Raw genomic sequence first — 27,178 nt, forward strand, 5'->3', positions numbered from 1 at the left:
ATCTAGAATTGGCTGGTTGGCAGAAAACAAGGTGCATAGATGGGCCTTTGCCTGATTGGCAGGAAATGACGTGAAGTCCTGCAAGGGTCTTTGTGCCTTTTGCAGTTGAATCAATGACCTGGATGAGGGGAGTTAAGGCATGATACTTAAATTTGCAGATGACACAAAGATAGAAACTATGTTGTAAAAAACATGAATGGAGTTTGCAGAATATGGATGCGTTATATGCATAGGCTGTAATCTAGCAATGGAGTGTAAAGTGAGAAAATGTGAAGTTGTTCACTTTGGGAGGAAGAATGACAAAGCAGAGGATTGTTTAAATGGAGAACAGCTCCAGAATTCCAAGGTGCAGTGAGATCCTGATATTCTCATCCATGAGTCCCAAAATGCTAGTATGTAGACACAGCCAGTTTTTAAGAAGGCTAATTGGATGATATACTTTATTACAAGAGGAATTAAAGATTAAAAACAAAGATGTTGCTCTTCAGTTAATCAAGGCATTAAAAAAAGCATACCTCAAACCATGTGCAGTTTTTTTTTGGTCTCCTTATTTAAATCTTAGCAGGACTTATATACTTAATAGGAAGGTCCTAGGGAGTGTTGCTGAACAAAGAGTGCAGGTTCATAGCTCCTTGAAAGTGGAGTCACGGGTAGATAGGACAGTGAAGAAAGCGTTTGGTATGCTTTCCTTTATTGGTCAGAGTACTGAGTACAGGAGTTGGAAAGTCATGTTGCGGCTGTACAGGACATTGGTTAGGCCACTGTTGGAATATTGCATGCAATTCTGGTCTCCCTACTCTTGGAAAGATGTTGTGAAACTTGAAAGGGTTCAGAAAAGATTTACAAGGTTTTGCCAGTGTTGGATTTGAGCTATAGAGAGAGAGGCTGAACAGGCTGGGGCTGTTTTCCATGGAGCGTCGGAGGCTGAGGGGTGACCTTTATAGAGGTTTACAAATTTGAGGGGCATGGATAGGGTAAATAGGCAAAGTCTTTTCCCTGGGATCAGGGAGTCGAGAACTAGAGGGCATAGGTTTAGGGTGAGAGGGGAAAGAGGGGTTGGACCGAAGAGGGGTTTCCATGCTGTACACTTCTCTGACTCTACAGAAGCTAAATGCATTGCAAATGGTTCAGAAGTGGTTTTCTACATTTAATACTTGAAATTAGTGGGATATCTTATGAGTATGAGTTGGACAAGTGGACATGAGGAAAGTGGGGGGGGTAGGGGGAAAGAGTGCACTGGTAGTTTCTGGCTCACTGACCTATACATCGCTGAAGCTACGCACCAACTCAAAGACACCTCTACTACCACCCCCTCGACGATGACCTTACCTCCCATCATCTTTCAGACTATACACAACCTCATTACCTCAGTGGATGTCCCACCCACCGCTTCCAACATCAGTTCGAGAACCCCACACCGCCCGGTTCTGTCTCCTACCCAAGATCCACAAGCCTGACTACATCAGCTGACCCATTGTCTCGGCCTGCTCCTGCCCCATCGAACCCATCTCTACATACCATGATACTATCCTACCCTCCCAGTCCAGGAACTCCCCACATATGTTCGGGACACCACCCACACCCTCCACTTTCTCCAAAACTTCTGTTTCCCTGGCCCCCAACACCTCACCTTCACCATATACATCCAATCCCTATACACCTACGTCGCCATGACTGGGCCTCCAAACCCTCCATTTCTTCCTGTCCCAATGTCCCCACCAGTACCCTTCCAGTGACACTCATTTGTTTGGCTGAACTGGTCGTCACCCTCAATCATTTCTCCTTTGAATCCTCCCACTTCCTCCAGATGAAAAGGGGTAGCCATAGGCACCCGCATGGGTCCCAGCTATGCCTGTTTCTTTGTCAGTTACATGGAACAGTCCATCTTCCATAGTTACACCAGCACCACACCTCACCTCTTCCTTCACTACACTGATGACTCGATCAGCGCCACCCCATTCTCCCATGAAACCATACACCCATGAGGAGGTTGAACAGTTCATCAACTTCAACAATACATTCCACCCTGACCTAAAATTCAACTGGACCATCTCAGACACCTGTCTCCGTTCCTGGACCTCCCCTTATGACACCTACCCCTGCTACCGCAGGAATTGCAAAATCTGCGCCCACATCTGCGCCCTCACCTCTGTTCAAGGCCCCAGAGGAACCTTCCATGTCCATCAAAGTTTCACCTGCACTTCCATAAGTCATTTACTGTATCTATCGGTCCTGATGCTGTTACCACTACATTGGGGAAACAGGATGCTTACTCGCAGAGCATTTCAGAAAACATTTCCGGGACACATACACCAACCAACCCCACCACCCCATGGCACTTCAACTCCCCCTCCCATTCTGCCAAGGACATGCAGGTCCTGGACAGCCTCCATCATCACTCCCTAACCACCCGACGCCTGGAGGAAGAATGGCCCTTCTTCCACCTCTGGGTCCTCCCAACCCCATGGCATCAATGTGGATTTCACCAGTTCCTCATTTTCTCTCCCCCCACTTTATCCCACATCCAACCTTCCAACTCATCACCACCCTCATGACCTGCCCTACCTGTCCATCTTCCTTCCCACCTATCTGCTCCACCCTCCTCTCTGACCTATCACCATTGCCCCCACCTCCATCCACCTATCGCACCCTCAGCCACCTTCCCCCTCCTCCCCAACCCCAGCTCACCCCTCTCCCATTGACCTTACAAACTCCTCGGCTCCCAGCTTCATTTCTGATGAAGGACTTTTACCCGGAACATCAACTCTTCTGTTCCTTGGATGTTACCTGACCTGCTGTGCTTTTGAAACACCACACTCTCGACTCTAATCTCCAGCACCTGCAGTCCTCACTTTTGCCGTGTTGATGGAATCAAGTGAAGAAACAGCACTAGGTTTGACCATCGGTTTACAGTTCTCACTGAATAGAGGTTTGGTGCCTGGGGTTTGGACGACTGTTCCTCCCCTGTTAAAGAGGAAGGGATATTTCTAGGTCAGAAGGCCACACTCAAGTCCCACCTGTCTTGGTGATGCATTATGACATGTCCAAATCGATGGATTTAAAAATACTTGTGGGAGGGGCAGACCAAATAATCAAAGACTAGTTAATGTAACCTCAATAGAGGGCATGCTATTGGAATCTGTTCTGAGACGGGATAAACTTAAGATGTGGACTGCTGCCTGAAAGGGTACAAACTATAACAGCCCTCCCACTTGCTTTAAAAGGTGTCTGGCTCTGCACTTAAATTCTGTAACCACCAAGGCTATGGATCAAATATTGGAAAGTGGGATTGGGCTAGATGCCTTTTTGTTCAGTTGGCACTAGTGCAGACAGGTGTTTTCCCTTGCCATATGTTTTTGCATGATTAGCAGACCAAGCCTGAATGTTGTCCAGATGTTGATGTAGGTGCAGGCTTCTTCACTGTCTCAGCAGGTGCAAATTCTATAGAGCCTCTAATCCATACTTGTCTCTGTTCTCATCAGCAAGTCTTAATGGCAAAAGTCAAGTGCTCACTTATCTTTAATTTGTTGATCCTTCTGTTTAATAAAAATATCTTTGTTTTTTAACCTATCCAGACCTCTTATGATTTTGAATAAGTCTCCTCTCAACCTTCTCTTAGTTTTCATGTAGAAAGACATACCTATCTACTTTTTTTTGAACACCTTTCACTTCATCTGTATTGTCGGTCTACTTGTCAGATGTGCAGTTCTGAATGTGTGGCTCTTCAATAATGAAGCAGTTACCTTTGACCATTTAATCACTGCCTCAGTTTGACTAGACTCCTCTTCTGCGTAGTGTCTTGTTTGACCTGAAACCATGGAATCATAGAATGGTTACAACGAAGAAGATCGTTTTGGCTTCTTGTGTTCATGACTGTTCTCTGCAAGAACAATTCTTCTCGTAGCACTTTGCCTTTAACCCTAAAAATTTTTTAATTCTTTTTTTTGAAAGCCACAATTGATTCAACTTCCACCACATTCCGACTCAAGCATCCTATTCAACATCCTAAGATTTCTGCTTAAATATTATTTTTGTCATGTCCTATTTCATTCATTACCATTTACTTGTTGTCAGTGACCTTTTGATTCTTCTGCTACTAGAAGTGTTTTGTTCTTACTGCTCAATCAGATCTCTCAGGATTTCAATCACCCCTTTCAAAACTTGTCAACTTTCTTTTAAAAGAAAACAACCCAGATTCACAAGTCTACCCATGTACTTGGATTGAGTCAACATGCTAATCCCACATCATCTTTGTTTTTGGATTGTGGACTTGCTGGCAAGGCCAAATTTATTGCTGCTGCAAGTTCTGCTTGAAGCTGGTGATGAGCTGCGTTTTGTTTTGAATTGCTGTCATTCTTTTAGCTACACCAGTGGTTCTCTTGGAAAGTTCCAGAATGTTTACTTGGTGATGGTGAGGAAGCGATGATTCATTTCCAACTTATGATGATGTGTGCTTTAAAGTGGCACTTCTGGTTGGTAGTGTTGCCATGCTTATGCTGCCTTTCTACTTTCTCATAAGAGATTGCAGTTTGGAAGGTACTATCAAAGGTGCTATAAGCAAGGGGGCTGATAATGGAAGGAATGAATGTTTAAAATGGTAGATAAGATGCTGGCGGGTTAATTGCCTTGTTTTGGATGGTGTTAAATTTGAGTTTTTGAAATGCACAAAGTAGTGAACAGGTTTTGGAATATCAAGTTGGGTTTGCTTCCTGTAGAATTCCCAACCTCTGACTTGATCTTGGACTAGCCAGTATGAGTAGGTATAAGTTAAATTCCTGGTCAGCCCTTAGGATATTGATGGGTATTTCAATGTTGGTAAGGACATTATCATTAGAAATGTAACAAAATTTGCTTCCAATTTCCACACTTTAACCATCACCTGATCTGTCTCCAACTCGTTTCTCCCTTGATTCTCTGCCTATATCTCTGAAGATAGGTTTAGATTATTGGATAAGATTCACTAAAAGTCTGCTGTTCCCACAATTACACTGACTATGCTTACCTTCACCCTGTTTCCTTTAAGGATTCTCAGTTTGATCATCTCTCATATATTAGACAGTGAAATGTCCCATTTTTGTGCTTCTAATACAGCTTCCTTTTTCCTCAATACACAATCCTGCCCTATTAAGGCTGATCAGCCTTTCAGATGTCTGTTCTATTTCATGCACTTTTACTACTTGTCCTCCCTCGCCCTCTATTCTCACACACCACCCACTTGCTTCCAATTATTGGATTAATCCTCAACTATTTTCGCCATGGTGTCACCAATCACACCTTCCTATCCCTTTTCAGCATTTTGAAAGATCATTTCCCCCATGATATGGTAGTTCAGTTACTCCTCCCTTTTCCTATTATGTCTTTTCATACCTGTATTGGAGATGCAGCACTTGCTATTTAACGTCTTCCTTCATACTGACCATGACACTATGAACTCATAAACATGATTTGTTTGTACGTTCAATTCAATATTGCTTATTCCTGCTCACAATATTGTGTTCTTTGCATTAGTGAGACCTGTTACTGTAATTCTCTACTTTGTTTTCACTCTGACCTTGCAATGTTCCAGTGGAGATCAGTGCAAGCTCAGGAACCAAGAACTTTGCAGCCTTTTTGGCTCAACATTGCAACAAATTTTAAATTGTAACCTCCTGTCTTTTATTTTTGCTCTTTTTGGGTTTTGCTCTGTTTCTGTCTCCCATATTTTGGGACAACAGCTCTTCAGGATCCTATCATTCCCACCATTTCTACACACAGATTTATGCTTTTTCACTTGTTCAGGATCACACCCTTTCCCTGGCACAGATCTTGCCATTTCCGCTGAGTATTTATAGCATTTTGCTTTTGTAGTGAGATAAGGTGTTTTTGTTATGCTGCCATCTCTCGTTAGTAATTGAACTGCCCAGCACTATTCATGATTGGATATAAGTAGACTCCAGAGATTTCACTGATTCTATATTCACTTATCTCTGTCCAGAATGTACAACTTCTGATTTACAGTATTGATCAACGTAGCATGAATATTGTGTTCCCCTGCCTAGGCCCATCCGCTGCACAAACTCTCATGCTTCTGGCTTCTCCAACCTCCACTTTTTCAGTGCTCTCCTAATCATCATCACCCCTCTCACCCCAGTTATACTCTCTTCTATCTGGCAGAAGAGACAAAAGTTTGAAAATACCTACAAACAGATTCCAGAACAGCTCCTTCCCCACTGTTGTTAGACTTCTGAACAGACTTCTCAAATGTTAATGTTAATTGCTCTCGCTCTTTGCAGCTTCTCTGTGGCTGTAATACTGTATTCTGCACCCTGTTCTGCTACCCTGATGCACTTTATATGGTACAATCTGCCTCTATAGCATACAAAACCACACACTTCAGTATATTTGCTTATGAGAGCAGCTAGGAATCTTGCAGTTGGTAAACCACTTCCTGACTCTCCAAAGATTATCCACTATCTACAAGGCACACAAGTCAGGAGAATGATCACATACTCCCCACTTGCCTGGATGAGTGCAGCTCTTAAAAACACTCGAGGCATGGCACCATCCAGGACAAAGCAGCCATTTGATTGGCACCATATCAATAAACATTCACGCGTTTTACCACCAGTGCTCAGTAGCAGCGGAGTGTGTAATCTACAAGGCGCACTACAGAAGTTCAGCAAGGCTTTTTGGACAGCACTTGCCAAACCCACAACCCCATCCATCTAGAAGGGCAAACAGCAGATGCATGGGAATGCAACCGCCTATGCGTTGTCCTCCAAACCACCCACCATCCTGAGTTTGAGAGATATAATTTCTTCACTTGTGGGGTCAACATCCTACAACTATCTCCTCAACAGAATTGTGGGGATACCTGTGCCAAATGGACTGTAGCAGTCAAGAAAGCAGCTCAGTATTACCTTTTCAAGGGCAATTTAGGAATTGAATTGAATTTATTGTCACATGTACCAAGGTACAGTGAAAAGCTTCGTCTTGCGAGCGATACAGGCAGATCACATAGTTAAGTAGCATAGATAAGTAAATAATAGGTAAACAGCAGCAAAAACAAAAACACTGGTATAGGCGAACGCTAAGAGTTTGAGTCCATTCAGTATTCTAACAACGGTAGTGTAGAAACTGTTACTGAACAAACTGGTACGTATGTTCAGGCTTCTGTACCTTTTCCCCGATGATAGAGGTTGTAGAAAAGCATTGCCAGGGTGGGATGGATCTTTGAGAATGCTGGTGGCCTTTCCTTGACAGAGGCCCTGGCAGATGGATTCTATAGATGGGAGGTTGGCCTTTTGTAATTGTCTGGGTGGAGTTCACCACTCTCTAACCATCTTCGATCTTGACTGATACAGTTGTCATACTAGGTAGTGGTATATCGACAGAATGCTCTTGATGGCGCACCTATAAAAGGTGGCAAGGGTATTTGCTGTCATGCCAAATTTCCTCAGCTGCCTGAGGAAGGAGAGACTTTGTTGGGCTCTTGTATCCAGTGTATCCACATGAAGAGACCAAGAAAACTGCTTGTGGATGACCACTCCCAAGAGCTTGATGAGCAATAAATACTGGCTTAGTCACTGAAACCCACATCAAATGAATGAATAATTAAAAGAAAACTTGTGTTTTAATTGTCATTTTAAACATTACTGACACAATGTTGGTTTTACATTGCTGTTTTGTTTTCAAACAGAGAAATTCAGTTTTGGTTGGGACAAAGAGGAGAAAGAAGTTTACGGTGTGAATTTTGAGAAGAGCAAGTGGAATGACTTGAATCCTTTCCACAGTAAAAATGTGCATCTTCAAGAAGTCTCACATTTAAAAGATGATGGCTCTTCAGGTGAGTGTGGTTTTTATTTATTAATGGGAATGTGGGCATCACTGGCTGGGTCAGCCTTCGTTGCCTGTTCCTAATTACCCTTGAGAAGACGATGAGCAATGTCCAGACACACAACTTGTACCAAATTGTATTACTGATCTATGTAAATGGACAGAGGTCAATATCAAACAGTCCTATTTTTAAAATTCTAGGAAAACCTCTTCTTTGACTAGGTTATTTATGTTGCATTTTAATAGTAGAAGTGAAAGGTCAGTCACAATTATGGCAAACTCCAAGATGGTTCAGTGAAGTGAATCATTGGAGCAGTGTAACTTGCTGAACAGAGCACATTCTGTTCATCTTATGCCAGTTATTTTACACTGCTTTCTTTGTTTTAAACAAAGAATTTAAAAAAAAAATAATGACACAACTTGCTTTTTGAATGAAGAAGTGTGTTCTTGCAGTGGCAAAATATTACCAAACTTTGAGCAATTTCAGGAATACATACCTGGCTTGAAGTACTAGTTCACTTTATTGAGAGCAGTGATCCCCACACATACTTCATAAAAATAGGTAACCTACAGCAGGCAAGTGTAGAATAAGGACCACCAATGGTCCATTCAGAGGATCTGTGGAATCCAGTGGAAAGAAAGGTGGTTCAAAAGTGGAATCCTATCTGAAGTCAGTTTGTGTGGAATCCAATTGCTCATCATTTAATTAGTTCTCACACCAGACTCCCAAAGGTAACTGTTAGTTTGGAACTTTGTCGTGCCAGGAAACTCCCTGGCTGACAGCTGAAGCGTTTTACACATGTCCTTTAAAGTATCCCTAAAGCGATCAAGTATTCCTGCCAACTCTTGGAATACTCTAGTTTATGAATAATCAAAATGAAGCAGCCTTGTTTGATAAGCATCACATATATCAAGACACTTCAGAAATACATCAAATAAAGTCAAGGTACAGGAAAACTAAATAACCCATCCCTTCATGCATCATCTGTCCAAAGTATGGCATAGTCTGCTGGTTGTGAATTGGGCATATCAACATGTGGGCCACCTTTCATACTTTTCTTATTATTTGCGAATACATTGTTAAAGGGTGGTATTGGAAGAAAATAAATAATGCTGTCAAACCAAGTTTCATTGTGATCCCATTTGCCTTGAAAGAAAAAATGCAGTATGTCATAATTGCAATACATTTTCATGAAAATGGATGCTTTAAGTAAACTACAAAAGTTGCTGTAACTTATTCTCTTTTGTACAATTACTGACCTCTTAAATTATTCAGGTCATCATTAGTCGTCAGTGTCTTACTAAGAAGTAAAATTCACTCTGCAACAATTTCTACTACAGTGTGGAGTAATTGCCAAATACTTGGGTAATTTTGGATAAGTATTGAGGCACTGACCTGAAAAGTGCTTGCTGCCTTGGTGACCTCAACAGTGGCTAAATTGAAACTTATGACTTAACCAACAACATAAATTTCTTTCAGATACCTGAAAGACGTGTTCAGAACTTGATGTTTTCGAATTTGAAATTGGATGTGGGATTTAAACTTATTTGTATAGGATTTGCATTTACACCTTCACTTGTTTTATGAAGTGTTTTACTTCCATAGTTACTGTTTGTTGATATGCGAAATTTGTGTTCAACATGATTTAACACAACACCATGGAAACATTCTAGAAAATGAAGATGTCAATGAGAACAGCTTGACCAGTAACTGCTGCAGGCCAACAGAGGAAAGCAACTGAATCAGCTAATGAGCACTGCCAATAAAAAAAAAATCCATGGTAATAGCCAAACAGCATCCTAAGGCATTCTGGTTAGAGGGCAGGGATGATCAGTCTTGTGGTGTCAGTGTTCTCAGTGACCACTTTGAAGCAAAGTGTTTCTTGGAACTGATGAAAATCTTCAAACTGCACAGAAAATACTCAATGTAATTTATTCTCGCATTTAAACTGCAGTGAAAGGGAAAGATTGTCATAGTTTTATACTGAGCTATGCTAGAGTTACAACAACTATTCGTATAATTTCATTGCCTTCAACATAATCAAGATCTAAAGGCAATTCACAGGAGCATTATGAAACGATGCTGATCCATGTAAAGAGATATTGGGTCAAGTGACCAAAGCTTTGTCAAAGAGATCACAGAATCATAGTTACAGAAGATGCCCTTCAGTCCCTTGACTCTTTATCACCAAAAATACATTGTTATCTACACTAGTCCCATTTTCTCATACTCGGCCATGGCCTTGAATGTTATGACACTTCAGCTGTTCATCCAAGTGTTAAAGGTTGTGAGATTACTTTCCTCAGCTATCCTCCCAGGCAGTGCATTCCAGATTGTCACCACCCTTTTGGTTGAAAAAATATTTCCTTCAAACTTCCTGCCTTGAAAAGTGTACCCTCTTCTTGACCCAACAACTAAGGGGAACAGCTGTTTTATGGAATGTCTTAGGACATGTTGTCCTTCTTCTCAAACTTCAGCAGTTTCACCAATTACTTTTCCTCCATCAGAGTGGAAGTAGAGATGGTCACTGATGACTACATAGATACTGAAGCAGCTCTTTCTATATGTAGCAAAACCTGGACAGCATCCAGATTTGGGCTGATGTATGGTGTGCCTGTTATTTGTCACTTTGCCAAGCAATAACTATTTCAAACAAGAAAATCTAACCATAGTCCTTGACACTCTATGGCATTGTACCTGAACCTTCACTATCAACATTTTAGGTGTTTAAAAAGAAAACCAAATGAGCCATGTACATGCTGTGGCTACAGGAGCAGCTCATGGTCTAGGAATTCTGTGGTGCATAATTTGCTGCATCCTAATGCCGGGCTACCATCTACAAGGCAAAAATCAAGGCATTTCCCATTTGCCTGGACTTGTGCAGCTCACCATCTTGGAGAGATGATGTTATAGTTTTAATGTCCCTGGACTAGTAATCCATAGACTCAAGCTAATGTCATTGGGAACATGGCAACTGGTGGAGTTTAAATTCAGTTACTAAGTATGGAGTCTAAAGCTAGTCTCAGTAATGGTGACTATGAAACTATTGTCATAAAAACCATTTAGTTCACTAATGCCGACAGGGAAAGAAATCTTCCATTCTTACCAGGTTGAGCCTGTGTGTGTCTGCAGACTTGCAACAATGTGGTCAACTCTCAACTATCCTCTGTGTAATGGCAGACCTCTTCCTGCAGTTCAAAGGCAATTAGGAATAGGCAACAAATACTGATCTTGTTGGTGATATCCACATCCAATGACATAATTAAAAGAAACACTTGACAATATTATGCAGGACAAAGCAACCCAATTCTCTGACACCATCTAACACCTGAAAGGATGAAGACAGCAGATGTGGAGGAGCATCACCGTCTGAAGGCTCCCCTCCAAGTCACATACCATTATGTCTGTGTCTCTGTTCCATCACTCTTGCTGGGTCAGTATCATGGAGAAAGTGTGGACTCCAGATGCTGGAGAGTTAGTCAAAAAGTGTTATGCTGGAAAAGCACAACAGGTGGGGTAGTATCCAAAGAGTAGGAGAGTCGACGTTCACTTCCCAACAATGTGGGGGGGGGGTGTTTCTGTGCTCCAAGGACTTTAGCGGTTCAAGAAGCCAGCTCACCATCACCTTCAAGAGGTCAATTGAGAGGTCACTCACATGAACTACTGCCTGTGATGGGGAGTTCCAAATTCTTAGCGTTGTTTGGGTGCAGATGTTTCTTTTGAATTTCTAATTGGTTTCTTGCTGACTATCTTGTATTGATGACCTTTTTAGTTATGCTTGCTCCTAGACAAGGAAACTTCCTATCTCTATCCACTCTTTAAAACCCTAATAGATTTGGTCTAAATCTGAGATAAGTAGATATTTGCTTTCCACATGTTATAAAAAAAATGGTTTGGATTGAATTAGGATTCAGATTGGGCAGGATGGTGTTAAATTGCAAAAGCAGGTTTGGAGTTGAGTAGTCTATTTATTTTACTCAGCTTTTTTAACTTGTATGCCCACACATTCAGATATCATCCTTGTTAATATTCTTTGCACCCTGCCTAGGGCCTATATCACTTCTATACTATAGTAATATTCAACACTTGTTTAGTATAACTTCCTTACCTTTCAATTCTGCCTTTCTAGAAAAGTCATTGTTTATAACAACATCAGTTGTGAGAAATGTTCCAGGAATCCATAACTGGGGAAGGAGGGCATGAGGATGGGGGTGTGTCTGTGGATAGTGTCCACATAAACTATCAGAAAGTATTTAAGGCTCTGTATAATAGACTACCCTTGTACACGTGGCAATGGATGGAACCTTGTAAATTAAGTTGGTAGATAGAATATTTCCTTATCCTTCCCTTTTCTAGTTTATAGGATATGATGAAGGGCATGCATCACTTTGGCAGACCTGTATCTGAGACTACTACTTTTCAGAAGATCTATCAATGATTGACATGAAGGAATAAAATTGTGTTTCGAATTTGGCGGCAGATATTAATTTTGGCATCATTGGTTGTGTAGATGGAAGCAGGAAGCTACAATGATGCATGAAGTATATCTGGGCAGATCAATAATGCATTTATCTCTGAGGAAATGAGAAGTAACTTACTTTGAAAATGAGATACAAATTAAGATTTTTGAATGTAGTAACTTGGAGCCTTGCAAGAGTTGTAGCTGTTGGATCGCCATGTATCCAATTCATTCTAGTACAAATGATCAAAAAGAGTGTTCGAAATCAGTCAGGTATGAGTGTGTTTTGTTTGTTTTGGTGCAGAGCGTGTTTTAGTCAGAAAATGTTTTGGAGTGCTGCATTCATTTTGAACAGTAAATCTCAGGAAAGATGTATTTGATTTGAAGGGACTACATATCTCCAATTCTCCAGATAATATTTAAAGTGCTAAATTATGACCAGTTATGTGCACAATAACTGAGTTTAGAAGCTGGAATGATTATCACAGCAGTGTTTAAAATTATCTGAGGATTTATTTGACTATTTTACTTGGGGATTTCAGAGCAAGGAGATATATAGACTTGATATCAGAACTAGATAATTTTGAAGTAGAAGGGGAAAGTATATCTAAGGAATATGGAGTTAATTAGAATTTAAGACTGAAATCAATCAAAAATTTGTATTTGGAAATGGTATTGAGCTTCAGTAGACAATATACTCTCTGGCCTATCGTGCCTGTGCTGACTTTTTGAAACAATTGTCCACTTCATTCCATTCTCAGCTGTTTTCCCTATCACCCTTTTTTACTCACCCCACCCCCCAACCTCTCCATCCTCACAAAGGTACTTGGACATGTATTAATCTTACTAATGAATCTTCCTCCATCACCCTTTTCAGGCAGTGCATTCAGATCATAACCATAATTTGTAGTTCTCCTAGTCTCTCACCCTGATTCTTTTGCTCGTAATCTTAAACTTGTATTCTCTGGTGTATTTTTAATTCCTCTGGTTATTTTATGGCTGATGAAGAGAATTCAGTTGCTCAATGCTGGATAAGTTGCTGAATTAGGAATTAAGTTAATGGACTTTATTTCAATGATTAAGGCAATCGACAGCACTGTTGGTTCTGTGTAATTGTGTACACGTAGTTCTATAATGCGATGGCTATGTTCTTGTGCAAGCCCGCATTGTAGAAAAATCACGCTTGAGAAACAGCACCTATGGAGTTGGCGATTTCATTGCATTACAGCCACCACGTTTTAAAAGTTTATGCTTTCGAATCATAGAATTCCTACAGTGTGGAAACAGGCCATTTGGCTCAACAAGTTCACACCGTCCCTCCAAGTATCCACCCCAGACCCATTCCCCTACTACCTCTTGCATTTCCTCTGGCTAATGCACCTCGCCTACACATCCCTGAACACTATGGGAAACATAGCATGGCCAATTCACCTGTCCGGCACATCTTTGGACTGTGGGAGGACACCAAAGCGCCTGGAGGAAACCCACGCACTCACTGGGAGAATGTGTGCAAACTCCACATAAGCAGTCGCCAGAGGGTGGAATAGAAGCTGCTTCCTTGTTGCTGTGAGGCAACAGTGTCCCCAATTCATCACACACGTTGCAGTGAATTTGTGTTAACAAAATGCAAATTATAGCCAAATAACCTCTAGTTATACTGAGGAACATTTGATTAATTTTTAGCTTCATTTTGGCAAATTCTTTATTAGCAAAAACATGCTTGGATGAGAGAAGCTGGTGAGTTGCAGCCTTGAGTCTTAGAATTATTTGAAGTTGAATGATTCTGCTGTAACGGTTGGAGTAAATGTACAGAAACTGGAGGGGAAGTTTCTAAACCACATTGTGAATTCTGGACAAGCTTTGAACCACTGTTGACCTCGTGCCAGTGTTCAGTACTATTGCTAATACTAAATTGAGACCCAGCATCTTTTTAACAAACAATCAACTTAGACTTGGAAAACCTGCCACAAATGTTGGATATGAAGCCTTCATGTCAGATTTTATATGACAGTGATAATTTTGTAATTATTGATGTCAGCAGAAGAATTGGGTTAATAGATTTTATTGAATGACTAAATATGTCTTGTCTTTCCTTCAGCTCGCTTCCAACTAAGTAATTGAAAAGAATTCTGGATGCTAAAATGTGAAAGCCATTTTTGCCACACTCTGGAATGGATCGAAACAAAAGGAATTCGATAGCTGGCTTGCCGTCAAGGAATGAGCGACCAGAGGATTTTGATGGCAATAGAGAAGGTGGCATTGCTCAATCAGGGACAGGGTTTCCATCAACCTACAGAGCCCTGAGTAGTGCTGTGTCCAGACTTACTAGACTTGACGATTTCACCTGTGAAAAAATAGGATCTGGATTTTTCTCTGAAGTTTACAAGGTTTGTTAATGTATTCTAGTACTTACCTTTTTGTAAAATATAACTGGCAGTGAAGGACTTATAATCTCTGTTATGAAATGTGATTTTTATATTGTTTGTACCTTCCTCATTTGTTAATCTGTCGTCTTTGGAAGCCAGGAAACGGAATGGTCAGTATGAATCCCAGGATTCTGTGGCCTTATTGCTGTGTAATCTGTTGACCAAGAGGAGAAAGCCTGTCTAATGTGAAATATCTTGAAATCTTAATCGAGCCTAATTAAGCTTAAAAGAAAAACATGTTTATGTTATTGTACTATAAAGGAAGTGCCTTAATTACTTCTGGATGCTGTTGAAATGTGAACTGTTATTGTGAATGTCAATCTCCTTTGGATATGCATGTTTCAGCTCCTTGCTTGAGAGATGGTCCCTTGTAGTGCAGTGGTAGTGTCCGTACCTCTGAGCTAGGAAGTTATGGTTACCACTAACTCCAGAGATATGTTGTAGCTGATCTGTACAAACTGAAGAATATCAAGGTGCTATCTAAGGATCTTTCGGTGAATCTCTGTAGTGCAACTTGTAGATGGTACACACTGAATGCATGTGGAGGAAGTGGATGTGTTGCCAGTCAAGTGGGCTGCTTTGTCCTGGGTGGTATCAAGTTTCTGGTTTGTTTTTGGAGTTGCACTCATCCAGACGATTGGGGAGTATTCCGTCTTGCTCACGATTTGTATCTTGGCGATGGTGGATAGGTTTTTGGGAAGCAGTAGTGAGTTACTCACTACTGGGGGCGGCACAGTGGCTCAGTGGTTAGCACTGCTGCGTCATAGCGCCAGGGATCCGGGTTCAATTCCCGCCTCGGGCAACTGTGTGGAGTTTGCACATTCTCCCCGTGTCTGCATGATTTTCCTCCGGGTGCTCTGGTTTCCTCCCACAATCCAAAAATGTGCAGGGCGGGTGAATTGGCCATGCTAAATTGCACGTGGTGTTAGGTGGATTAGTCAGGGGTAAATATAGGGGGTTGGGTTTCTGTTTGGAGGGTTGGTGTGGACTTATTGGGCTGAAGGGCCTGTTTCCATACTGTAGGGAATCTTAAAAAAAAAAAAAATTCTAACCAACGTCTAGCTTCTGACCTGTTCTTATAGCCACTGTATTTATATGGGAATCCACTTTTGTTTCCAGTCAATGGTAACTCTCAGGATGTTGATAGTGGGGGATTCTGTGATGGCAATACCATTTGAATGTCAAAGGGTGGTGAGATGGTCATTGTCTGGCATTTGTGTGGTGTGAATGCTCCTTGCTGCTTCTCATGCCAAGCCTGGATATCGTCCATGTTTTGTTGCATTTGGAAGTGGAATGTTTCAGTATTGGAGTTGTGAATGGTGTTGAACATCGTGCAGTCATTGGGGAACATCCCCACTTCTGACCGAAAGATGGGAAGCAACTGAAAATGGTTGGACCCAGGAGACTATCCTGAGGAGCTCTGAAGAAATGTCTTGGAGCTGAGATGAATGACTTGCAACAACTACAATCATCTTCCTTTGTGGCAGTTATGATACCAACTGTCAGAATATTTCCTCCCGATTCCCATTGACTCCAGTTTTTCTATGCCTAGGATTTATTGTCACCAATCCTGTTGCCTTGTTTGATGTCTGGTCTTTATAGTGCAACAACAATCCAGAAACACAGTGACTGCACCCTGGGAAAATTGGTTGAGCACTAATTTGTTCTGCCACAATTGTGCTGATTTATGTTATGTTCACACAGTTAATTGGCGCCCAGTCTGATCTGGAGGAATGTTTTGATTTTATTGTGTACTATAAAGTGTGAAAGGAGACCCTAGTAAGTGACTCAATTACAAATTGACTGTTCATCTCAAAAGGTTCAGTAATGTTGATTGACTTTCTTACTGGTAGAAAGGATTAGGTGGAAGTTGTGGGGGTAGGTGGCCAGGCTTTAAACATGAATGTTTTCTTAGCGATTACCATTTTAACATGTCCTGTTTTGGGCCTTTTGCTAATTTTAACTTAAAAGCAAATGAAGAGAATAGTAGGCCACGTCCTGTTAAATTAATCCAATGCTGCTGTAAAACAGGACGATTAATTCTTCTGGTGGCATGTTGACCAGTTTACATTCACTATTTCTCTTTAATCAAAGTTCATTGAAAAAGAATGTTGTTAAGCGAACAGTCATTTTTAACATATAGGCTTATGGAGGTGGTGAACTGTTTTCTAGCTTAACCAGTGATTTCATAATCATGTGGCCAGTATCCTAAACGAAGTGGCCAGTCTAGTTTTTTTTTGGAAAACTGATTCATTTGAATTGGAAATCGTAAAGCACCTTCCATACCAGGCAACATCCTTGTAAACCTTCTATGCATCCTCTCCAAAACATCCACATCCTTTTGGTAATGTGGTGACCAGAACTGTACACAGTATTCTAAATGTGGCCAAACCAATGTTGTGTACAATTTTAGCATGACCTGCCAGCTCCGATACTCAATACCCAGTCCGATGAAGGCAAGCACACCATATGCCTTCTTGACTACTCTATCCACCTGTGCAGCAACCTTCAGGGTTCAATGGACCTGCACTCCCAGATCTCTCTGCCTATCAACTTTTTCCAAGGCTCTTGCATTTACTGTATAGTTCGCTCAAGAATTTGACTTCCCAAAATGCATCACCTCACATTTGCCTGGATTGAACGCCATCTGCCACTTCTTCACCCAACTCTCCAGTCTATCTATAGTCTCTTGTATTCTTTGACAGTCCCTTATGCTTTCTGCTACTCCACCAATCTTCGTGTCACCTCATACCAACAGTGCCCTCTTCCAGATAATTTATGTATATCACAAACAACAGTGGCCCCAGCACTTGATCCCTGTGGAACACCATTTTGAGAAACTCCCTTCAACTACTACGCTCCATCTCTGTCAACCAATTCTTTATCCACCTAGCTAGAACATCCTGCACACCATGTGACTTCACTTTCTCCATTAGTTTACCATAGGGAACCTTATTGAACGCCTTACTAAAGGTCTATGTATATGACATGTACAGCGCTTCCTTCATCTATCAACCTGGTCACTTCCTCAAAAGAACTCTATTAAGTTGGTAAGGCACGATCTCCCCCGCACAAAACCATGTTGCCTATCACTGATAAGCCCATTCTTTTGCAAATAGAAATAGATTTTATCCCTCAATATCTTCTCCAGCAACTTTCCCACCACCGACGTCAGGCTCACTGGTCTGTAGTTACCCAGAATATCCCTACTACCTTTCTTGTACAGGGAACAACGTGAGCAACCCTCTAGTCCTCCGGCACCTCATCTGTATTGAAGGATGCCGCAAAGATATCTGTCAGGGCCCCAGCTATTTCCCCTCTCGCCTCCCTCAGCAACCTGGGATAGATCCCATCTGGTCCTGGGGATTTGTCTACCTTAATAACCTCTAGCCTACCCAACACATCTTCCCTACTTATGTCAACGTGATCCAGACTAATCAAACTCCTATCTCTTACCTCAACATTCATCATGTTCCTCTCCTCAGTGAGCACTGATGCAAAGTAATCATTCAGAATCTCACCCATTCTGTCAGGTTTGACACACAGCCTTCCTTCATTTAGCCTTCCTTCATTTATCCTTTAGTGGACCGATCCTTCTCTAGTTACCTGCTTGCTTCTTTTATAAGAATAAAGTGCTTTGGGATTCTCCTTAATTCTGCTTGCTAAAGCTATTTTGTGAACCCTTTTAGCTGGCTGGATTCCTCGTTTAAGGCTTGTCCTACTCTTCCGATATTCCTTCAGGGCCTGTTCTGTTCTGAACTGCCTAGACGTTATGTACGCTTCCTTTTTCCTCTTGACTAGTCGTACAATTTCTCCTGTCATCCACGGTTCACAAATCTTGCCCTTCTTATCCTTTGCCTTCAATGGGACATGTCTATTCTGCACTATCTTTAACCTATCTTTGAAAGCTTCCCACATATCAAATGTAGACTCCCCTTCAAATAGCTGTGTCCAATCCACATTTCCGAGCTCCTGCCTAATTTTGATAAAATTGGCCTTGGCCAGTTTAGTACTCTTCCCTTAGGACCACTCTCATCTATATCTAAGAGTATTCTGAAACTTACAGAATTGTGGTCACTGTTCCCAAACAAATCCCCCACCGCAACTTCTACCACCTGGCCTGGCTCGTTCCCCAGTACCAGATCCAAAATGGCCCCTTCCCTCGTCGGACTATTGACATACTGCTCTAGAAAACTTTCCTGGACGCTTCTTACAAATTCTACCCCATCCAGACCTCTGACGCTAAGTGTATCCCAGTCAATGTTGGGAAAATTAAAATCTCCCATCACTACTACCCTATTGCTTCTAAATCTTTCCATAATCTGTTTACCTATTTGTTCTTCTACCTCACGCTCACTGTTGGGAGGCCTGCAATACAGCCCCAACAATGTAACTGCACCCTTCTTATTTCTCCGCTCCACCCATAATGCCTCACTACCCAAGACCTCCATAATATCCTCCTTCAGCATAGCCGTGATATCATCCCTGACCAGCAGTGCAACTTTAGGTGCCAATCATGCTCTTCCTTCAACCAAGTCTCTGACTGCAATAAAGTCTTACTCCCAGGCACCAATCCAAGCCCTGAGTTCATTTGCCTTACACACTATACTCCTTGCATTCAAGTAGATGCTTTTCAAGCCACCAGTTTCTTTTGCATTCATCTGCTCTCTGTCTACTTTTCCCTTTGTTAATGCTATCTTTATGATTCTTAGTCTCCAGTCTTCACCTCGCTAACTACTTGTTTTCTCTTCTGGTTCCCAGCCCCCTGTCACATTAGTTTAAAAGCTCCCCAACAGCCGTAGCAAAAACTCCCCCAAGGACATTGGTTCCAGTCTGGTTCAGATATATACCGTCCATTTTGTAATAGTCCCACCTTCCGCAGAACGGGTCCCAATGTCCAACAAATCTGAATCCCTCCCTCCTACACCATCCCTCAAGCCACGTGTTCATCCTGCCTATTTTTTTCATTTCTACTCTGGCTAGCACGTGGTACTGGTAGTAATCCTGAGATCACTACCTTTGAGGTCCTCCTCTTTAACTTCTCTCCTCGCTCCCTCAATTCTTCTTTCAGGACATCATCTCATTTTTTTACTAATATTGTTGGTGCGCCTATGCAAAAAGACAAATGGCTGTTCACCCTCTCCTTTTCAGAATGCTCTGCAGCCGATCGGTGACATCCCTGACCTGGGCACCTGGGAGGCAACATACCATCCAGGAGTCCCGTTTTCGGCCACAGAACCGCCTATCTACTCCCCTTACAATAGAATCCCCTATGACTATGGCCCTACAAGTCTTTTTCCTGCCGTTATGAACAGCAGTGCCCGCCACAGTGCCATGATCGACAACTGCTGCCCTCTCCTAGCATGCCATCTCCCCCAACAGTATCCAAAACAGTATACCTGTTTTGGAGGGAGATGAACACAGGGCACACCTGAACTGCCTTCCTACTCTTTTTCTGCCTTTTGGTCACCCATTCACTGTCTCCCTCAGCAATTCTAACCTGGGGTGTGACCAGTTCACTAAACGTGCTATTCACAACCTCCTCAGCATTGCGGATGTTCCACAGTGAGTCCATCCGCAGCTCCAGAGCTGTTATGCGGTCAAACAAGAGCTGCAGCTGGACGCACTTCTTGCAAGTGTAAGAGTCAGGAACATCAGATACGTTCCTAATCTCCCACATCAAGCAAGAGGCCATGGGTCTGAGGTCCCCTGCCATTGTAAGCTTAGCTTTATATGAACTAACTAAGGTCGGTGAACTTAAGGCGTGGATAGGTACCTGGGACTACGATGTTGTGGCCATCACGGAAACGTGGATAGAAGAGGGACAGGAATGGTTGTTGGAGGTTCCTGGTTACAGATGTTTCAGTAGGATTAGGGAGGATGGTAAAAAAGGAAGGGGGGTGGCGTTGCTAATTAGAAATGGTATAACCGCTGCAGAAAGGCAGTTCGAGGGGGATCTGCCTTTAGAGGTAGTATGGGCTGAAGTCAGAAATAGGAAAGGTGCAGTCACCTTGTTGGGTGTTTACTATAGGCCCCCCAATAGCAGCAGAGATGTGGAGAAACAGATTGGGAAACAGATTTTGGAAAGGTGCAGAAGCCACAGGGTAGTAGTCATGGGCGATTTCAACTTCCCAAATATTGATTGGAAGCTCTTTAGATCAAGTAGATTGGATGGGGCGGTGTTTGTGCAGTGTGTCCAGGAAGCTTTTCTAACACAGTATGTAGATTGTCCGACCAGAGGGGAGACCATTTTGGATTTGGTACTTGGTAATGAACCGGGACAAGTGATGGCTTGTTAGTGGGTGAACATTTTGGTGATGGTGACCACAATTCTGTGACTTTCACCTTGGTTATGGAGAGAGATAGGTGCGTGCAACAGGGTAGGTTTTACAATTGGGGGAAGGGTAATTACGATGCTGTAAGACAGGATCTGAGGAGCATAAGTTGGGAGCATAGGCTGTCGGGGAAGGATGTCGTGGAAATGTGGAACTTTTTCAAGGAACAGATACGACGTGTCCTTGATATGTATGTACCGGTCAGGCAGGAAAGAAATGGTCGTGTGAGGGAACCTTGGTTGACGAGGGAGGTTGAATGTCTGGTAAAGAGGAAGAAGGAGGCTTACATAAGGTTGAGGAAACAGGGTTCAGACAGAGCAGTGGAGGGATACAGGATAGCCAGAAGGGACCTGAAGAAAGGGATTAGGAGAGCCAAGAGAGGGCATGAAAAATCTCTGGCGGATAGGATCAAGGATAACCCAAAGGCATTTTATGCGTATGTGCGAAACATGAGAATGACGAGAACGAGGGTAGGTCCAATCAAGGACAGTAGTGGGAGACTGTGTATTGAGTCGGAAGAGATAGGAGAGGTCTTGAATGAGTACTTTACTTCAGTATTTACGAATGAGAGGAACCGTATTGTTGAAGAGGAGAGTGTGAAACGGACTGGTAAGCTAGAGGAGATACATGTTAGGAAGGAAGATGTGTTGGACATTTTGAACAACTTGAGGATAGACAAGTCCCCCGGGCCTGATGGGATATATCCTAGGATTATGTGGGAAGCAAGAGAGAAAATTGCAGTACCGTTGGCAATGATCTTTTCATCTTTACTGTCAACGGGGGTGATACCAGGGGACTGGAGAGTGGCAAATGTTGTGCCCCTGTTCAAAAAAGGGAATAGGGATAAACCCGGGAATTACAGGCCAGTTAGTCTTACTTCGGTGGTAGGTAAAGTAATGGAAAGGGTACTGAGGGATAGGATTTATGAGTATCTGGAAAGGCACTGCTTGATTAGGGACAGCCAGCACGGATTTGTGAAGGGTCGGTCTTGCCTTACAAGTCTGATTGAATTCTTTGAGGAGGTGACCAAGCATGTGAATGAGGGTAGAGCAGTGGATGTAGTATACATGGATTTTAGTAAGGCATTTGATGAGGTTCCCCATGGTAGGCTTATGCGGAAAGACAGGAGGCATGGGATAGAGGGAAATTTGGCCAATTGGATAGAAAACTGGCTAACCTGTCGAAGTCAGAGAGTGGTGGTAGATGGTAAATATTCAGCCTGGAGCCCAGTTACAAGTGGAGTTCCGCAGGGATCAGTTCTGGGTCCTCTGCTGTTTGTAATTTGTATTAATGACTTGGATGAGGGAGTCGAAGGGTGGGTCAGTAAATTTGCAGATGATACGAAGATTGGTGGAGTTGTGGATAGTGAGGAGGGCTCTTGTCGGCTGCAAAGGGATTTGGATATGATGCAGAGCTGGGCTGAGGAGTGGCAGATGGAGTTCAACCCTGCCAAGTGTGAGGTTGTCCATTTTGGAAAGACAAATAAGAATGCGGAATACAGGGTTAACGGTAGGGTTCTTAGTGAGGTGGAGGAACAGGGGGATCTTGGGGTCTATGTTCATAGGTCTTTGAAAGTTGCCACTCAGGTGGATAGAGCTTGTAAGAAGGCCTATGGTGTATTAGCGTTCATTAGCAGAGGGATTGAATTCAAGAGTCGTGAAGTGATGTTGCAACTGTACAGGACTTTGGTTAGGCCACATTTGGAGTACTGTGTGTAGTTCTGGTCGCCTCACTTTAGGAAAGATGTGGAAGCTTTGGAGAAGGTGCAGAGAAGATTTACCAGGATGTTGCCTGGAATGGAGAATAGGTCGTACGAGGATAGGTTGAGAGTGCTAGGCCTTTTCTCATTGGAACGGCGAAGGATGAGGGGTGACTTGATAGAGGTTTATAAGATGATCAGAGGAATAGATAGAGTAGACAGTCATAAACTTTTTCCCCGGGTACAACAGAGTGTTACAAGGGGACATAAATTTAAGGTGAAGGGTGGAAGGTATAGGGGAGATGTCAGGGGTGGGTTCTTTACCCAGAGAGTGGTGGGGGCATGGAATGCGCTGCCTGTGGGAGTGGTAGAGTCAGAATCTTTGGTGACCTTTAAGTGGCAATTGGATAGGTACATGGATAGGTGCTTAAGCTAGGACAAATGTTCGGCACAACATCGTGGGCCGAAGGGCCTGTTCTGTGCTGTATTGTTCTATGTTCTATGTTCTAACTAAAACCAAACAATGTGCTTAAATATATGAAAAAGAAAGATAAAGAAAAAAAATAAAAGCCTTACCTTACAGAGTCTTTTTCTTCCGGTTAGAGGAGTGGGAGTGGGCGGGAGATATTATACGTGTAGTATCTCTAGTTTAGCCACTTCCCAAATATAAATTAAGCCTTTACCTTCCCGGAAGCCCTCGCTTCACTCCACCTTCTTGCTTCGCTGCTCTGTCAAAATGGAGAATGAAATGATAAGTTGTCTGAGTCCCAATCATGTTCTCAGTTTCTTTTACTGTTTTACTTAACTTTTCATCTGTAGAAACATAGAAGCCAGGAGCAAGAGTAGTTCTTTTTAGAGCTGTTAATACCATTTGCCCTGCAAATTGCTTGCTACACCTGCATGTCTTTCATCATGCCCTCGTGGATATCCTCAATGAAGTCAATTTGCTGCCTTTACTTGGTCTGCCCTAATTTGACTCCAAATAAAAATCAGTATGGTTGACTGTTAATTGTCCACCAAAATGGTCTAGCCAGCCACTCCACTGTATCAGACTTAGATTTTTAAAAAAAGTTAAGGAAACTGTTGGAACAGAAACCATAGGCACGCAGTTGATTTTGAAAACTAGTTTCTGCTTCCAGAAAGTAATAACAAAATTGGGAAAACTGTTCTGTAGGCTAGTCAAGTGCACAAAATTGTATCGTACAACTAATGTCTCACACTTGATTGCTATCATGATCACACCAGTAGATAAACTGACCACTTGTTAGTGAGATGAAATTGGAAGGAGTTACTTTTTTACAACCCCTTTTTAATTTATGTTTAGCACTGTCCAAAACTTAACTCCCACTTTGCAACAGCAACATGAGCTGTTGGTGAGTAACTGGCTGGTACAATTAAATATGGCAGAGTAATTCAGTCACTTAACATTCATAGTCTGTGGAATATGTTAAGTCATGGGTGCACCATGTTTCTGAGTTGGACATATGTCACCGTCTGCAGAAACTAGAGTTCTGGGTTTTAGAACTTGAATGGTGACAAGCATCACCTATGCGTTTGTGAGGCAGAGGATGATGTCACACTGCAGCATAGAGGAGTGCAGGCTGATAAGGAATGGGTGACCACTGGGCAGTCCATTGATTTTGCAAATGGTTTTCCACTTTGGTGAGGGTACTAGTTCCTCTGGAGGAATGCAATCAGAGGCAAGATGTTAGCACCACGGGCAGCTCAGTTGTAAAGGAGGGGGAGCAGGTGAATGGAAGAGCAGTATTGATGGGGTTTCTTTAGTTTGTAGAACACAGATATTTCTGTGTCCACAGACATGACTCCAGGATGGTATTTTGCCAGGTTTAAAGCCATCACAATGGTTGCAGTCATTCTTCTTCTGGAGAAGAATGAATAGAGGTTGTGTTTCATCTTGTTAAGAAGAAGATAAGGTCTTCAAAGGAAATATCTGGGCATTATGAAGGAGTTTGTAAAACTGGACTTCCAAATCAGTAATCTCAGGATTATTCCCAGTCTCACATAGTAGTGAGTATAAACAAGAGAATTGAGTGATCAAACATTTGCTAGAAAACTGGGAGGAAACACTTCAGATTTCTGAGGCATTGGGACCAGTTCTGTGATGGGTGGAAGCTTTAGAAGTCAGATGGATTCTATCTTTGCAGGACCAGGCTGAACATCCTTGCAGGGAGATTTGGTAATGCCACTGGAAAGGGTGAAGTGATTTCAGGCTGATCAAGATTGGGACTGAATATCTAGGAATAGTCCGTATTTAGGAGTGGATGAAAAGGAAAAGTATTGGAGTAGTGCTTTTATAAAGAATGACATTAAAAATTTGTAAGAGAGGATCTTCAATCAAAGGATCGAGGAATAGAATCCATTCAGTGGAGTAAGAGGTGGCAACCATTGAGAGGTGTTTCTAAACATCAAACTATAGTCCTAATGTAGGGCATGCTTTAATTCAAGAAGTTGGATGTATGTTTTGTTGGCAACGCAATGATAATGGGTGACATCATTAGCATGTCGACTGACTTAACCAAGTCAGCACTGCTTTAGAGGATGAATTCCTGAAATATGTGCGAGATAGCTTTCTGGAACAGTATGTTGAACCAACTAGGTATTGAGCCAATTAGAGGCCCCACCCCATCGCCGCCTCTTTTGCTTGTCTTCCCTCAAGGTTGAGTTTCCTTGGATGTTAAGTCTCCAGCCTTGGTCACCCTGCAGTCATGTATTCCTATTGTACCTGTTACAACTATTTGCACTGTTAATTCATCTACCTTATTGCTCCATGCACTTAGAGAATGTAACTTTAGACTTGTCATCTTGACATTTTTATTTACCTTCTGCTTTGGCAAATGGAGACCGCATTATTTACACTTCCAAAGAATAAGAGGTGATCTCATTGAAACTTACAAAATTCTGAAATCCGACATGACAAGGTGAATGTAGATAGGATGCTTACCCTGGCTGGTGACTCTAGAACTGGGGACATACCCTCAGAGTAAGGGGCAGACTCTTTAAATCTGAGATGGTGAGGAATTTTTTTTCATCAGAGGGTGGTGAGTCTTTGTAATTCTCTACACGAGTAAGCAATGGAAGTTCAATCATTGAACAGGTTCAAGACAAATTAATTTCTGGGTACTAATGACATCATAAGGATATAGAGATGATACCATTTTTTGGACTGAGAAGAGGATCAGAATGATCTAGAATGTTGGGTAGGCCCATGGGCTGAAAAGCTATCACAGTTCTTAGAGAAGCACAGGCTTATGCTGTTCGGAGGAGTGCTTTGGAAGTCCTCAATATTGATGTTAATCCATGAAGCTTCGTGGCATCTCGTGCGTAACCAAGAAAACCACTTGATGCCCATTTGTTGCCTATCATTTGTTGATTAACAAATTTCCATCCACAGTGATTTACATTTTGGAAGAAGCACTGAGTGTAACAAGGGCACAGATTGGACACTGTGGGGTTTAACTGTCCATAATCAAGTGTGGCTCAACAGTATTGTGATTCTTGAAATAGAAGCCATCACCAGGAAGCCATCACCACCCAACTGAAGCCTTTGTGTTGCAAGACTCTTCGAATCAATTGTATCAAGTTGGCATGATGGTAGTGCCATACAATATGATAGGTAGCTGACTGAGCTAGCAGAGTCCTGAAGCATATTGCTGCCAGACTGGGCCTGTGGCAAGTGGTAAGAAGACAGATAGACACAAAAAATAAAACATAATTGACTTTGTCCTTCTCTGTTTTGTCTTAGATGTTTATTTAATCATGATGGTGTTTGCCAGAGTGTCCACTGTACAATCCTTTGGAGTGGAAGTCCCACTTTCACACTGAGAATATCTATCGTATTGTGTGGCATTGCCATCATGCTAATAAATACAATTGATTCAAACAGTCTTGCAACATAAAGGCAACAATTGGGAGGTAATGGTTTCCTGGACTGATAATCCATGGCCTCCTATCAAGGGTCACAATTGCCCCTCCCATGTGGTTAGCTAAGTCCTCCAGCACATTTCCTCTACTTCCCGCACCTCCACTCTTGAATCCCACCACTTCAACTGCAACAAGGATAGAACCCTCCTGGTCCCCACCTTCCACCCCACCAATCTCCAGATACAACGCATCACCCTCCATCATTTCTGCCACATACAATCAGACCCCAACACCAGGGAGAGAGAGTTCCCCCTTCACCCCATTAGCATTCTGCAGAAATCATTCCCTCATGTTTCCCTTGTTAGGTCCATTTTCCCCCCCATCAACCCATCCTCCATACTCACCACAAAAGGTATAAAACCCGCCCCCGCCCTCATCGCCATCCAAAGCCCCAAAGGATCCTTCCTTATCAGGCAGAGATTTTCCTGCACATCCAAACACCTCATCTACTGCATTCGTCTCTAAATTGGGGAGACAGAATGCCAACTTGTGGAACATTTC

The 27,178-nt window shown here is 42.4% G+C and overlaps 1 protein-coding gene and 1 long non-coding RNA gene across 7 annotated transcripts in view; one reads left to right on the forward strand and one right to left on the reverse strand.

Annotated features, from left to right (window-relative positions):
- tesk2 (testis associated actin remodelling kinase 2) overlaps positions 1–27,178 on the forward strand; it is a 106,403-nt gene that overhangs the window by 13,072 nt on the left and 66,153 nt on the right. For all 6 annotated transcript variants that reach the window (XM_087990569.1, XM_087990568.1, XM_087990571.1 and 3 more), the window contains 2 exons: positions 7,679–7,825; positions 14,374–14,662. In XM_087990569.1, the coding sequence (XP_087846695.1) occupies positions 14,447–14,662 (216 nt within the window). In that variant the 5' untranslated portion in view covers positions 7,679–7,825; positions 14,374–14,446. The remainder of the gene's footprint in view (positions 1–7,678; positions 7,826–14,373; positions 14,663–27,178) is intronic.
- LOC148149129 (uncharacterized) overlaps positions 1–27,178 on the reverse strand; it is a 41,496-nt gene that overhangs the window by 11,432 nt on the left and 2,886 nt on the right. Inside the window, exon 2 of the long non-coding RNA XR_015758143.1 lies at positions 23,312–23,463. This is a non-coding gene — a long non-coding RNA (uncharacterized LOC148149129). The remainder of the gene's footprint in view (positions 1–23,311; positions 23,464–27,178) is intronic.

Source organism: Chiloscyllium plagiosum, unplaced genomic scaffold (assembly GCF_037043375.1).
Source record: "Chiloscyllium plagiosum isolate Xiang-an unplaced genomic scaffold, Cpla_swu_hap1 HiC_scaffold_9, whole genome shotgun sequence".
Taxonomy (NCBI): domain Eukaryota; kingdom Metazoa; phylum Chordata; class Chondrichthyes; order Orectolobiformes; family Hemiscylliidae; genus Chiloscyllium; species Chiloscyllium plagiosum.